At 49.8% G+C, this 15,308-nt stretch overlaps 2 protein-coding genes across 5 annotated transcripts in view; one reads left to right on the plus strand and one right to left on the minus strand.

Annotated features, from left to right (window-relative positions):
• The window catches only part of LOC122380066 (TBC1 domain family member 9-like), a 98,023-nt gene extending 85,775 nt beyond the window's left edge, over positions 1–12,248 (minus strand). For both annotated transcript variants that reach the window (XM_043362852.1, XM_043362851.1), the window contains exon 1: positions 12,012–12,248. The gene's annotated coding sequence lies outside the window, so the exon portion shown is untranslated. The remainder of the gene's footprint in view (positions 1–12,011) is intronic.
• LOC122380068 (ras-related protein Rab-37-like) overlaps positions 1–15,308 on the plus strand; it is a 49,872-nt gene that overhangs the window by 22,718 nt on the left and 11,846 nt on the right. The window contains exons 2-3 of one of the 3 annotated variants that reach the window (XM_043362861.1): positions 9,640–9,989; positions 13,077–13,187. The exons of 1 other annotated variant lie outside the window; for it this stretch is intronic. In XM_043362861.1, coding sequence (XP_043218796.1) covers positions 9,798–9,989; positions 13,077–13,187 — 303 coding nt within the window. In that variant the 5' untranslated portion in view covers positions 9,640–9,797. The remainder of the gene's footprint in view (positions 1–9,639; positions 9,990–13,076; positions 13,188–15,308) is intronic. One more of the 3 variants, XM_043362862.1, reaches the window with a different exon arrangement.

Genomic DNA, 15,308 nt, shown 5'->3' on the forward strand with positions numbered 1-15,308 from the left:
TTATTTGTAGTGAGCATTCAGGCAAACCATTGCAAAAAACGCTAATAGGGAACTCGTCCCGATTAGCGACCGGGGAGGGTCGCTAATAGGTCTATGGGTTTTCCATAATAAAAATGGCAAAAAATGCGACGCCCGAAAAGTTGAAATATGATTCCAAAAAGGCAACCTATACACAAGGCACTCAACCATTGGAACACGACCGTTTATCAAACACCTTTATGAAGGTGAAAACTGATTAGGTGATGCACCAAAGGCGAAAATAAGGCGAAAACCCAAATGTTGTGGGCTATCTCGCATGATACTCGAGGCCCGCCCTGGATTCGGCACCCCTGCAGTCGGTGACGACAATTGGCATCACCCGCCATACATCGCAAGCTTCAGCAACACCTCATTTTCATTTCTGTCTTTTCCCTTTCTTTTCCCTTCTTGAGCTATTTGCGACCATGTCGGGCGCAAATAGGAAATATGGGTAACACAGAACTATAGGAAATATTCCTATAGGAAATATAGGAAACACAGTTGACCACCATGCAGTGCACAGTTACGCTATTCACTACGGTAAAACGGCAATCAATTGAAAAAGGATTATCGATTCAGAATAAAAAAGGTGCATCATCTTAATGTGCATCGCTTTTCATCAGACAGGGTCCAAATACACACGTTTTGGATAAGAAACTGGCCATTTTTACTTAAACTCCCCTAAAATGTTCCACCAGATGCACCGACAACCGGAAAAGAATTTAGTTTGATAACCAAAGTATGGTAGACCTTCTGACATTGTTTTTACCCCGATTTCTCATGCCAGCTTTTCTGTAGAGAAGTAGGTCGCAAATAGGAAAGGGTCGCTAATTAGGCACCTTACCCTATCTGTAAGAATCTTTCTTTAGACTAAGTTTTAAACTATGGTTAGTATGTTATTTCTGGTACATATATTTTAAAAATAACTGCTTTATGAAATTGGCTTTACTCGTCAGAATGGAATGCTCTTTTTTTCCATATTCCAAAAATATATCACCTACCATGTAACTTATCCAGGTAAAATGGGCACTTTTCGCGTCGTTGGTGTACCCGTTGTTCTACGAGTATATACTCTGAGCGGTCCTCCCTTGTCAGTTACCGTCCGTGGCACCGAACAACATGATGCACTGCAGCCTAGGCTTTCTGCCGACGATTTTAGAACCAGAGGCCTTAGAGACTAAAAAGTAAATTTCCTACCAAATTTTTTTCAACGAAGGAAGCAGAACATTAATGTTACTAAGTTAGGATTAATAAAACAAATTAAAATCAAGTCTCCTTCCGGTAGATTTTGTGTTATACCAGTAGTTCACAGCTCAATTTTCTTTTTCAAATTGTGTTTTCCGTGCAAAAGATTCTAGGCCTGGCTAGGTATTTCCTTTATAACTGTTCAGCTCACATACGTATTTACATCAAATAAGTCATGCGTCAAGAAGAGCAAATTTTGCTTTTTGGCGCCCGCGCAGCACCTCTCGGCTATTTATCAATCTATTTACACCCTTCATTGCGTCTACGCAACGTAGGCACTCACAGCGCTCGCGTCGACCCGCGGTGACGTCCACAACCAATGCCAACTTGTCCTTACTTCTCGATGAGAAGCGGAACTTGTTTCTTTACCGTTGCACCGTTGCCCTTATATGTATATGCTGAGGTGCTAATCTAATTGAGATGCTGTTCTCTACTTGCGAGGCTCAGTTCACCCTTCTTATATCAGCAGGCCACTTTAGGCCATGTAAAGGCCGATGTAGGCCGATTCCTTGACCGAGAGGTATTGTACCAGCTCCCAGCGGTCTGGCCATCTCGTGCGGGCCGCGTCGTACGCCGTTCGAAACCGGTCACCCGACAAAAGGCGTTCTACCCGTTTACGGCAGAGCTGAGCTGTAGCGGTGACCGTCGCAGAATCCAGCTCAGGTAGGAAGACGCCGAACTGAATTTCAATCATACTGGGGATCGCCAGCCGTTCGAGCACGTCTCTTCGCTCAGTATAGCTGGGGAGAGGACCGTTGTAGTTGCGATACGCTTGTGCTTTTTGAGCTTGCTCCAAAGTGTCCCACACAGCGAACAGCATCGGTACGGTTTCACTGACAGCCTGTCGCAGCAGTTGTGGCCGCAGCAGCAGCTCAGCCCGGCCCTGCAGCGTGTCCAGTTCCGCGGTCAGGCCGGCCGGCCGCTCCGCCGGCGGCCGTTGTAGCTGCTGGTGACACCACGTAGCCACTGCGACCGGGTCGCCCAGAATGGTTCTCACGTCTTTTGTCGTGAGGATCGCCACCAGTGGCGTCACGTCCAGAGTTGTAAGACCCTCATCTCCATTCGGCAGAGTCTGTTGTTCTGCCTCAGTCAGATCGGCAGGGTCGATCACTGACCAGGCCATGAGCAGGCGACACTGTCGTTGGTTCCAGGCCGAGAAATGGTGGTAGTTCCACCAAAGTAGCTGTTGCTGCCTAGTGTATAGCATGCCAGGTATGTACAACCTCCCCCAAACGTTCCAGAACTCGCTGTCGGCGCCATGCAGCATGCCTTTCAACACCGCTTTCGTCACCAGCAGACGACCCAGACGGAGTCGGACTTCACGCTCTGGGATATGCTCTTCTGTGTCTTCGCCAAGGAGCACAGCGATATCATCCTCTTGGCAGCAGGCCATGAGAAGGTAGTTGGCGTGGGTCCTCATCTGGCAAATAGCGTTGCTGACATCCTGCCGTTGTTGCAGGCTAAGACTTCCCATAACGTTGAGGTTGCGCCAAAAGAAACATGGCAGATGGCCGGCTTTGAAGTGTTCTTCTAGACGGTCCAAAGCTCGTTGGATGCCGTCAGTCACACCCGTCCACGATTCTTTGGGTGTGTCTTGTGCCAGCCAAAGCACCGTTGTCTTGATGAAATAAGATTTCAGCTTGTCAGCATTCATGATGCCTATCTTCTTTGCCATCTTTTTCATTTTCTTCAGCGCCTTGATGGTGGCCCGTTGCACTGGACTGAGAAGACGGACGGCGACTACCTCCGCTCTGGAGAAAGATATCCTCCACTCAACCAGCTCAGTGTCGCTACCCGGTAGACCGGTCGGAACCAGGTGTACTCCGAACCGACACATGTCGTCTTGCGCCGTCGCTGGAGGGAAGTCGGCCTTGCGAAGTTGTTGGATGAACTCTTGTTTATCGGGCCACCATCCAGAGGCACGGATGCAGGGAACATGATCCACACCGCCCTCCGTGTTGTCTGCTGGACGATGGACGTTGACTGCTGGGCCAGGGGTCTCGGGTCGGCAGGTGAACATCACTCGGCAATGGTCTCTCATCAGACGTCGTACAGAGTCAGCGGGTAGCGCCTCGACCGGCTCTTCGTGTTCGCATGCTGATGTTGGCACCCAGTGCAGCGTCACGAAGCCGGCGTTGCTGGTCGGCCGTGCCCACAGCTGGGGCGCAGACTGCGGGCTGATGTTGGCTGGCTGCTTAGCAGTTCCTTGCGCCGCCCAACGGAAGGGGCCGTCGAATTCGTACATGATATCGAAATCGGACGTACCTTTTTCTTTCATGTTACAGTCTGAGAGACCTTCTGCGCCACTTCCCGATCTGTTGAAATAAGTCATCCTCAGAGGGCGGCGAGGCTGACAATGTTGACACCGGGAGGCAGCGGCGGTCTTTCTGACATCCTGTAGTGCTGATAGCACAGGTTGCCATGGCAACCATCGGAGGGCGTCAGCAACTTCACTTATAGCTAGATACCCTTGCCAGACGGCGCTACTATGTTCAATGAGTTCTTCTGTAACTAGCAGGGTATCGGGTATTAGATGGTGGGATGAACCGCAACTTTCAGCAAGCAGCGCCGGTTTGCTCAGCGACATGTCGGCAGTGAGTTTAAAACCTCAGCTACCACTGTCTGACACTTAGTTCCCACCCTCCTAGCAGTTATGCCGCCATTGCACAACACCAGCCTTGATCGGTTTCCTTGTCCGCGCCCCCTTCCAGCTTCTGTTGCTATCGCCCGGCGGCCGGCGCCAATGTTCACTGCCTCTGTCACCACTGTCCAGCACTAGTCAGATTTCGATACTTCGGCCATTTTGCGGCACTTCATACCATACACTTCATTCCAGTAGTCGATATCTACTCTAGCCTCAGATATTGATCTCTGCTGCTGAGACCGTCTAGCACTGACCATGCCTACAGTTTTCTACGCAGATATTATGACGGGGCCTGAACAAGGTCTCCAGGACCACCGCTGTTACACCGCCGCGGGTCGTCTGGAAGTGAAGCTCATACTGGTCGAATCCTCCTGGTGTACTGGTCAAAACCACTGATATCGCCACCGTCTGCTACCCCCCCCCCCCCACTCCGGTCCGGTCCCACCTCCACTCCGGATGGGAAGGGGCGATAGCAGCTCGAGCCACCACATCCTGTCACAGTCAGTGGGTGGAAGGAGTGGTGTGAGGCTGAGCCCCGCCTTCACATACCATTCCTTACTGCCAATCCCGGCAGGAAGTACTCGTATGTATCTATAGTCATGCAAGGCTTTTCTGTTCTGTTCTCTTCTAATTCGCTCTCACTTCAGTCCTCTGGCCCTGGGTTCGTTTTCATCTCTAGGCCAGTGCCCACTCCTATAACTCTTATACCTATTTCTCCGATGGGTTCCGTGTGACCCAGTTCTACCACTCGATCGGTAGCTACAGCACGCTGAGCGTTACGCCTCCGGGTCGGTAAATTCCTGTCTGCCGGAACCACGGGAAGACAGCTCATTAAGCTGAGTGGTCGAGAGGAAGCCGTGATACCTGCAGACTCCCTATTTATGGACGGCTCTGCCGCGCAATTAACGGCAGGGCGAACTCGTGTGCGACAAAGCTGACCTTTGTGATGTATGTGTGGCTGTGCAGTGTGTACACTGACGTTATATTACTTTTTTACATCAGGCTTATTTAGTTTGATGATGGTGTAGCGTCATCAGCATTTCTAAGTAATTTCCGTCGATGTTTGCATTCTCAGGAGTGAGTAGGCAAACGAACTCGCTTAATATGGAACAGCTCTGTAGGCATCACAGCTATTGAACAACCTTGCTAGCTCAGGGATCGTATCATGCGCTCACCTCTACCTCAAACAGTTATGGCGTAGCTGTTTGTTGTTCTCATCCTTATCACTGCCTCATCATGGCAGTGATGCAAACGAATATCTTTAGACATCAGGTTCACCGTATTACATACATAGTTATCATACACACAAGAATCAATATGCCTCACAGTTCAGTGGACGAAAACTGGCAGTAAATACTATGGTGGACGGGCTCGGGCAGTCTGTCCACTCTGGTGGACGGTTTCTGACTGTGGACACTGACGATGCAGTGGACGGAGCCTCATGTCCACTCCTGACGACTCGGGAAGATCGGGCCTGTGGACAAGTTGCGGTGAACGGGACCCTTGTCTTTAACGAGTCGAGTGAACGGAGCCTTATTGCCGCAGTCTGGACAAGTCTAGTAGATAGGGCCTCCACGAGAGGAGTCTACTCTGTATTCGGGGTAAACGGAACTTTATGTCCACTGAGCGAGTCTAGTGGACAGGTCCCACTGTCTACTCTGGACAAGCCTGGTGACGGGAACTTTTCTCCACTCCGGACGGGTCTTGTGAACGGGACCGTCTCAGCCGGCTCAGAACGCCCGGCTGCCTTCCCCTGATGGTCCGGCGGCAGATCTCGATCGATATGTGCTGAGCGGCGTCCGCAAAACACACAAACACTTGTGTCGTCCCTAGGGAACCCTGAGGGGGTCTGAGACTATGAACATCAGCCCTGCGACAGCGTCAGCGGACATCAGCGTCTCCGGACGATGTCGAAACATCAGCGCCGACGTCTGTGTCATCAGCGTCGGTGGAACGTCAGCGTCCTGCAAAGTACAGATTACACACAGGGGATATGGTGCGCATTGCAATCATGCGTGGTATGATTGCAATCATTGCAATCATAATCATGCTAAAAAAAAAAAACGTTTCACGCCATTCAAAAAGCGTGGTTACATTGGATGTATAGTGGACACTGTGGTAGGCCTGCCAAGAAAATTTCTGACAAAGTTTTCTGCAAACCTTGACCCTGAGTGTTGGTGAACAGGTTTTCATGAGAGTGCAGACATGTCGCGCAGGATTGATGTCATGCCGATGTTGCGCCTGCATAAATAGTTGCCATGTCAGAATCACTCGTTACTTCGCGATCTCCTTTTGTCGAGCTACGTAGAATTTCCCAGGAAATCTGTTTATTCAGTCGAAATGTGTCATTCAGCTTAAGGACATACCGCATAAGACGTATACCTATGCACGTACGTACAGGCAAATATACCGTCGACAGGTCTAAAGGTCTACAGGTCTACAGGTAGGTACAGGTTTATCTACAGGTAAAATGAGTACCGACTGAAAATTTATCTCCACCCTCCCTACTAAGGTATAACTTAGTTACTAAGCCTGAATAAACTGAAATGAAGTAGGGTAGGGTGTCACTATCCTTGCGTCTCTGTAAATCACTTCGAGCTCCGGATTTTGGCTCTATTGCTTCAATCACGACTCCCTCGCCACGCCTCCCCTACCTCGTCCCCGCCCAGTATCCGAATAACACGTCTATTATCGCCCCGGGTTTGACACTCCCTGCACGGCACGGCCGACGTAACGTCAGCACGTCGGCACGTCAGCTCTGATCACGTCAACACGTCAGCACGTTTCACCGACGCCCAGGTGTTTGGTGTCAAAACTCTGAGACGGGCTGTCGCCGTGTAGGAGACAGTATTGCGGAGGTCTAGAGATGGAGACGCACGTCGCACATGGCCAACGCAAGGCCATATAGGTCAACGTGTTTTGGTACGTGTGAGATATCGTCGTTTTATTCTATTCAGTCATGCAGTTTTCCTTAGGCACAGAACCTCTGGTTCAGGCTCTGTTTCGACTTTGGCAAAATGCAGAAGCACTGCTGCATATCTAACCCTATAAACAAATGAAAGCAATCACATGCTGATGGAAACTAGATCAATAGCTACTTTATCTATCGTTGAAAATTCATCAAAGCTGTTTCGCTGACGTCTGTTTGCATGTAACATAACATTCTGTTCAGCTCGTGAATGCCTCTGACCGTTTGTCGTTGTTTGCATCATGGGCGCCGCCACCGGGGGGGACGGGGGGGACGCGTCCCCCCCACTCTCAGAATGGAAGGGGGACGTCCCCCCCAAACTCATTACGGAGCGAGCGAAGCGAGCGTAGTCTTTCGTAGGTTAACGGAAATTTCTGAGTATGCCGTGGTCACGCTTTTGCTAGGCTTATATCTCAGCAACCACTTGACCGATTTACATGCGGTGATTTTTGTAGGGTAGCACTAGATTCATTCCTTCTGACGAGCATCGGACTATTCCCGATGCATGTGAGTGACCCCATATGCACGTGCCACGTGAAAAACGAAGAGGTGTCAGTTTTGTAACAATTTCAATATCTCGGCAACTACTGGGCCGATTGCGCTGGAAGCTGGCATGTAGGTAGGTATACCCACTAGGCAATGCATATCCATGTGCCACAGTTGGGGTGCTGCTGCACGTGCGCACATGCAGGGGTCGATTCCAGATCTCGAGAACGGCTAGGCCGATTGCGCTCAAATTTGGCACATCGTTAGGGACCGGTTAGAAGGGTGCAGTGCACAAGTTAGTTGGAGGTATCCCCTCGCAATTTCGCACGTGCAAGGCCCACCCCACCCTCTCGCTCGCTCCGTTGGTCGCCCCAAAAGGCGTTTTACTGGTTGTTATCCTACTCGAAATTTGATTAGGTCCTTCGGTCCAATGAGACCATTTCAGAGCCGCAAGTATGAAAGAATTAGTGGGAGACATTGGTCGGGGCAGCCACCCCAGTGAGCCACTTGGGATGAACCCGACCAATTGAACAGGCAGCCCAGCCACTGGCACTCACTGCACCCGGCAGAGGACTATAGCTCCAGTGGAGCCATTCCCGCATGGGATAGAGTTGCCCGTCCAGCCCGGAGCAGGGGGTTCAGGCATGGAGAAGGATTTGACTGTCCTGGGGATGGAAGAGATGGAACGGCCGGTGCCGAATCTGAGAGGGTCCAGGAGGTTTAGATACTCAGTATATGGGGTGTGGGCCAACATGCATTGATCTGACCCCTGCCACCTCGGCCAACAAAATCTCCAGCTCTTATCCGACCTGTCATCACGGAACTGCCGATTTTCGATATCGTGATCAACGTGTGTCGTTTAACACGACTGGCCGAACACGGGCCTAATATACCTATTTCGTCTAACCAGCCAAGCGCATGACTTTACACCAATCCGACCTCAAAGTCAAAATCCGAACATTTTCGAAGACTTCAACTCCGACTCTGGCCAAAACTGGCCAAAACAGTCAACTCCGACTGATTCCGGCTCCGACCCCACACTTCTGCAGTCACGCTAGGTACACTAAATTTCCAGCTTCTAAGAAATAAGCTATACGGTTGACAGGACCACAAAACTTTGAGGCGACTTGACTACTTGACTTGGTTTTCCTGACCTAAGGTTTTCTGGTTTCAAGCTTGTTACACGGGCTGCAAAATTCGTATTTTAAAGCAGTTTTGCCTAATGTTTTTTTGCCAATTTTCGCGGCGCTTCGCGCCGATTCGTGCACAAACGAAAAACAGAGATTTGTGACTATACAACGCCCCCTCCCCCACGCGGGTATGCAATATGCATTACCTATGCAATATGCATTATCGATCATATTAGTGGCATACATCAGCAATTATACCGTGATAGAACACGAGACTTTGCCGTGTCAAACTGAATCGGACATCAAATGTGTATATAGGTAGGTACCTCGGTGGGAATGCGGTCTATAGTCATTACTTCAAGGAAATACCTAAACATGGGTGTCCATTTCCGCCAAGTCGGGGGTGCCCGAGCTCTCCGAATTTCCCGCCGGCTCGGCCGGCTTGGCTTTGGAGCCTCAACAGACCGCGCGGGTCAAGGTCACCGCTAGGGCGGCAGCGGATTTGCTGCGCCCGGGCACCCCCAACTCGGTAGAAATCGACATCTATGTACCTAAACACTTTCCTTAAACCAGTTGTTTTGCCACAGTTTTATGAGTTTTTAAACTTAAATTGGTCAGGAAATAATGAATATTTGCAAAAGGATTTTATATTTATCTTTACATCACTATTTTCCATCTTTCGTAGAGGCTACTTACCTATATTGCAGCGGAAGCTGATTACGCGTTGACCAAGCATAGTAGGTACGTAGTTCAAACCAGCTGAATGCTGATTCAGATTGGCTAGCATTTTTCCGTAAGGGAATGGATTCCTCGGTAAGAGAATGATAAAGTGTAATCTATGGGAATGACTTCAGTCTTCAAACCTAAAATCGATACCGATATATTTGGCTAGGGTGATCGTTGGGCCATAAAAGCTCCTGATTTGTTCTCGTCTCAGCTCAAGCTACAAAACTGTTACTTCAGTTCAAAACCCTATGTTGAAAGTGGCATATTTGCTTTAAACGTTGAATGCATACGACCGAAAAAGCCACGGAAAGAATGTCTACTTTTGGGTTTTCAGTCGGTCAGTCCGTCCCCCCCAGTCAAAAATCCGTGGCGGCGCCCCTGGTTTGCATGATCTCTGCATGACTCCGTGTAACATCTTCCAGCATCTTGCTAACAAACTGCAATTTTTGGATGACTGGCCCACTAAATCCAAACCAACTGCCTGCCTTCAACTGTCAACTAACTGGCACCTGACTGCCAACTAACTGCCACCTGACTGCCACCTGACTGCCACCTGCCCTGGAGAGAGGAAGAGAGCGGCATGCAGCGGCGCTTCCTCCGCACTCTCTCCGAAGAGCCTCCGGCGCGCAGCCGATGGGTCCCCGAGGGAAGACGGCACGGTCGAGCCAGTTACGCCGGGTTTACCTCCCGACCAGAGGTGCCCGCGGTGACCGCTCAGCCGCAGTCGCTGCCGCCAACACTGAACGGAGCGCAGCGCGACGTAACAGTCAAGGTATACGGGATAGCGGGGGTGGTTCTCCTTCTCCACGCTAGAACAGCCGTGACTGGATAATGACATGCTACATTGGCCGGTGCTTGGCCGGTCATACATAGACTTAAGTCTAAAAGACGGCAGGCTACAGACTATGAGAATACTGCAGACCTAGATGATAGGAGTATAGACCAAATTGCACGAATCTCTCTTTTGCGAAAAAGGTGTTATATGAGTTTTCAAACATTTTGATGGCCTTCACGATTATTGGTGAAGTAAAAAGATCAAAAAGGCTCAGTTTGGTTAATTTGACCAAACAGTCCAAAGGCATCCGACAAAAACAGTTTCGTGTGGGCTAATGTATGTACAGACCAGTCGTCGGTCCGCTCTTACTGAGTTTTTCCCTTCCCATAATTAATATAGAGGATTCTTCATGGTTCCAAGTGGAAGATAAGGATATCTTTTCCAAGCGAGTTGCTGAAAAACCGAGCGACGAAGGAGCGAGGTTTTTCTGTAACACGCGAGGAAAAGATATCCGATCTTCCACGAGTGAGCCATGAAGAATCCTATATCTTTCTATGTTGAGGTTTATTCCCAATTAATTAAATATTATATTGAGGCGAGATAAGGCACACACAGTACACACGGGGAGGGAGGGATCTGCCGCAAAATAGGTCAGGCAGTCCAAGACGCGAGCTCAGAGGCGGCGGACAGTGCAGAAGGGTGGAAACCAAGCGACAGGCTGTGGAAAATGGTCCCCTCCCACCCTCCCCAATAGGAACTTCCAATCTGTACATATATATGCCGTCCTATAGACACACTCGTCGTCGGCCCACGTCTTGTTATCGATCGTGATATGAACCCACTCGGCGAACACATCCAGCCGAGCGGGACCACCCGGCGAACACATCCAGCCGGGAGACCCACGAGAACTAACCACTCAGCGAACACATCCAGCCGAGCGGGACCACCCGGCGCACACAGCTAGCCGGGAAACCCACGAAATCTAACCACTCGGCGAACACATCCAGCCGAGCGGGACCACCCGGCGCACACAGCTAGCCGGGGTATACCCACGAGATCTAACTACTCGGCGAACACATCCAGCCGAGCGGGACCACCCGGCGAACGCAGCTAGCCGGGGTATACCCACGAGAACTAACCACTCAGCGAACACATCCAGCCGAGCGGGACCACCCGGCTCACACAGCTAGCCGGGAAACCCACGAAGTACTTACCACTCAGCGAACACATCCAGCCGAGCGGAACCACCCGTCGCACACAGCTAGCCGGGATACCATCGCCGCACGACAGTGCGGCACTTACCAGATTGATCTACTCGGCGCACACATCCAGCCGAGTGGGACCACCCGGCGCCCACAGCCAGCCGGGATGCCGTTGCCGCACGACAGAGTGACACTAGATTGATCTATTCGGCGCACGTTGCCAGCCCAGGTGGATCTACCCCAGCGCACACATCCAGCCGAGGGCCACTATGACACTTACCATGTCGATCTACTCGGCTCACCTAGCCAGCCGATCGCGATCCTACCCCGGCGAACACAACCAGCCGAGGGCCACTATGTTTTCTCTCCCTCCCTCTCTCTCTCTCTCTCTCTCTCTCTCTCTCTCTCTCTCTCTCTCTCTCTCTCTCTCTCTCTCTCTCTCTCTCTCTCTCTCTCTCTCTCTCTCTCTCTCTCTCTCTCGACACTTAAAATACGATCAACTCGGCACACATAGCCAGCTGAGCTCGCTCTACCCCGGCGCACTCTGCCAGCCAGAGTGCGTATCATCGCTGCACATGTCATGTCAGCCGAGCCGATTCGTTATGTTCCTGATGCCTAGAGTCTCGTATGTGCCTTGCGGCTTTCCTGTTAACATATACATATATAAGTACACTCACTTGCCAAGTGCGTCTCTGCACAATGGTCCACCCCTCTGGTATGGGTTCGTTCACGGCATATTCCATTCGTTTGACTCTTGAGCGGGTCAACTATGCAGGTCCCTTATCACTAGTCTCGCTAGCACGCTAGCCTGACTTACCGGCCATGTATGTTTCCCTTGTGCTCCCTCTGCTGAGCACCAGCTACCTTGTCGTGCCACAAACCTGTCTCCCGTCCTCGCCCACTGCTCGCTCATATCACACAGTCATTCGCTCGATTTCCACTCTCTCGACTGTCCGTTGCCTCCGAGATCACGACCATTTTCCACAGCCTGTCGCTTGGTTTCCACCCTTCTGCACTGTCCGCCGCCTCTGAGCTCGCGTCTTGGACTGCCTGACCTATTTTGCGGCAGATCCCTCCCTCCCCGTGTGTACTGTGTGTGCCTTATCTCGCCTCGGCCGCGGCCCGGTCCCCTCCCCGTCCCTGGACCCGGGCCGTCAACCGCGCGCCACGACTCGGGTCTCCTCCCACCCATCTGCCCCTCCCTCCCTCCTCGTGCTGGCCATCCTCCGCTCACTCATTCGAGCCCCAAATCAAGCTAATGTATTTATCTATGTAAAAACAGATTAAAATTAGTTTGTTTTTATTTCATAAGTTTCATACACAAACAACCATTAAAAATGGTTCAGTTATTGACCCATCATCACTTGAACTCTTGATTTTCGGCTATGAACCCTCGAGACCTTATCTTTGCATCTCAGAGAAGTGCGAGATAGAAATATCCCTGCACTGTAGACCCAATGGCAAATAAACCTCAACTAGAAAGATAAATAATCTCGGTCGCTCGCTGCGCAGTGCGCTCGCTCATTTATGAATAATATTATCTTCCCTTAGATTCAGTCCAATGCTTCACGATCGGCTAATCCTAGCAGTATATGTATATTAGAAAAGCTTAAGCATATATCCGGTCTTTAGCTACGTTGAATGCCACTGCATGCATAGATTTTTGAAGCTTCTATATTTAAACAGACGGATATATTTCCGGCTTTTAGCTCGGCATGTCATCCCACACTGTGCTCGTAAATGAAGCCTATTTGGGCGCACGTTTCTCAGAGCCAGCCCTCGTTGTGTATCGATCGCCTTGTTTGTTAGCTTTGCTATCTGTGTGTATGTTTAGCCCGCCCTCGGTCACTGACCTGAGCTGCACCGCTGCATCCCTGCACAGGTCATGCTCCTCGGTGACACCGGCGTCGGGAAAACGTGCATGATGATCAAATTTAAGGACGGCCACTTCCTCAGTGGCACCTACATTTCCACTGTGGGCATAGATTATCGGGTAAGTCACGCTAGGCTAGAAGTTGTTACATGTCCAGATATTCAGTTGAAGACCTTATTGTGTCGAAGGCACAAATCACGGGCAGTAACATAAAGCGCAATGTTATTTTCAATGAGATGATTCACTAACACCTTTTTTATAATTCTTAGATCATTGGTTACATGATGGTTTGAAATGATACCCAACTGCTGCTTGACTGTAGGATGCCGTTTTTAATCATAGCAATGCTTAAAACTATTCCATTTTTTATAAAGGGCGTCATCAAAGCCGGTGGCCGTGCTCGTGCCGATGTAAAGTTGTGCTCCTGTGTGTTCACCTCAACTAGCAAACCACTCTGCTGATTGCTTTGTTTGCGGACCTGGCTAGAGGTAAACGGCAGCCAGCGCAATTGTTCAGATAAGTATACCTAATACTAGACGAATGCCGTCATGAAGGCACATAGCTCGCCCATTTTATGACACACAGCACATTACCCAATTACACATCCTTGTCACATAACACATTACTGTTACACAGCACACATCACACATCTTTGCCCGCGCTTCCCGACCAATTCTTATTCCACCTAGCGTATTAGATTAACCCGCGCCCTGCTGGGGGGTGTTTGAACACCCCCCTTGTGGTTTTTCGCGAATATCTCAAAAACGGCGTCGCGGAGCGCCGCCGTTATTGGTACACCTTATCATACATCAATTCTACACATTTTGTGAAAATTTCAGACCAAGGTCATTCAAGGTCAGGTCACCAGGTCACTTGAAGTGACCTCACCTCATAAAAAGTTTCAATGTCTGTCATAGCTACACCGAGTGACCGATCGCTTTGAAACTTTCAGCGATTGCTAAGAGCAATAGCATGTACAAAATGTATATGTTTATGTTTATGTTTATGTTTATTTGCTCATCACCAACAGGTACAGATAAAACCCGGTTACAGGTGAAGTCATGGATAAATATAAGATAAATCTATATAAATACACGCAACCCTTCGGACGGACAAAAGCTCAATAAAAGCCAGCTCGTCTCAGAATTTATATATATATAATATCTCAGAATTTTGATATCGATGACCTAAGGTCAGGTCAATTTTGCGACCTCGCCATTATAAGTCAATGGGAGAAAATTGAAATGCGCCTCTTTTGGACAAAAGACATTATAAACACTCCCAAACACCGAATTACAAGTGGTTTAGACACACTGAACATGAAAATGGTGTCCGTGACCCTTGTTTATGCCCTGAGGTCATCTTAGGTCACGAATGGTATTTAACAGTTTTTCGCAAATGACTTTTGATAGAGGCATGCTAGAGCGATGAAAACGCCTTAGATGTGTTCAGCTCGACGATACGGATCGACTGATATGCAACATGACCCTTTCCGTCAATTAACTAATGACCTGAGGTCAAATTTTCAAGTTGACCTTTCAAGGTCAACTTATAGTTCATTCGATGCGTCTTGACGAGAGGAACACAATGCCGGTAAAAGTAAGCTCGTACAAGGCTTGGGTCAAAAGTTATTGCAGAAAAACTGTTTCCGAAAAAAATCGGTTATTTTTGCAGTTTTTCCCCCTGCAGGCAAAACCGTTGACGTTAGGTCAAATCTGAGAGAATTACTCAGAAAGGGCTTTAATAGGGCTATCGAATGCGCTTTACCGCGGCGCTGTAGCTCTATTGGTTCTCGAGTTATGCGTTGGCTTCTTAGAAATTTTCGACATTCGACCTGGAAATCGGCGAAATTTTGCCTTCAATGACCTCTGGTGACCTGACCTTTGACCTGACCAAAAAATTGACCGAAGTGATTTCGTCATTATTTTTGACGCTCTTTCGAACGCCGCCTTCCGCGTATCGCTACGTGGCCCAGGAGCCGAGTTACAAGGGGGGGGTGTTCAAACACCCCCCCCCCCCCCAGCAGGGCGTGGAAATCCAGGACCCCCAGCCGGGCATGGGTTAACCCTCGCCGGCCGAGGGGGGGGGCGGGTGCCGCCCCCCCCATAGGGTTTTTTCGCGATAGCTCCGAACACGCTGGCGATAGAGAGCTGAAACTTGGCATACCTGACCTTTGATCCAAGCCGGATCTTTTGACACCAACCGCATTTTTGGGTCAGGTCAGGTCACTGACCTATGACG

Source organism: Amphibalanus amphitrite, unplaced genomic scaffold, assembly GCF_019059575.1.
Source record: "Amphibalanus amphitrite isolate SeventyFive unplaced genomic scaffold, NRLGWU_Aamphi_draft 000090F_arrow, whole genome shotgun sequence".
Classification (NCBI taxonomy): Eukaryota; Metazoa; Arthropoda; class Thecostraca; order Balanomorpha; family Balanidae; genus Amphibalanus; species Amphibalanus amphitrite.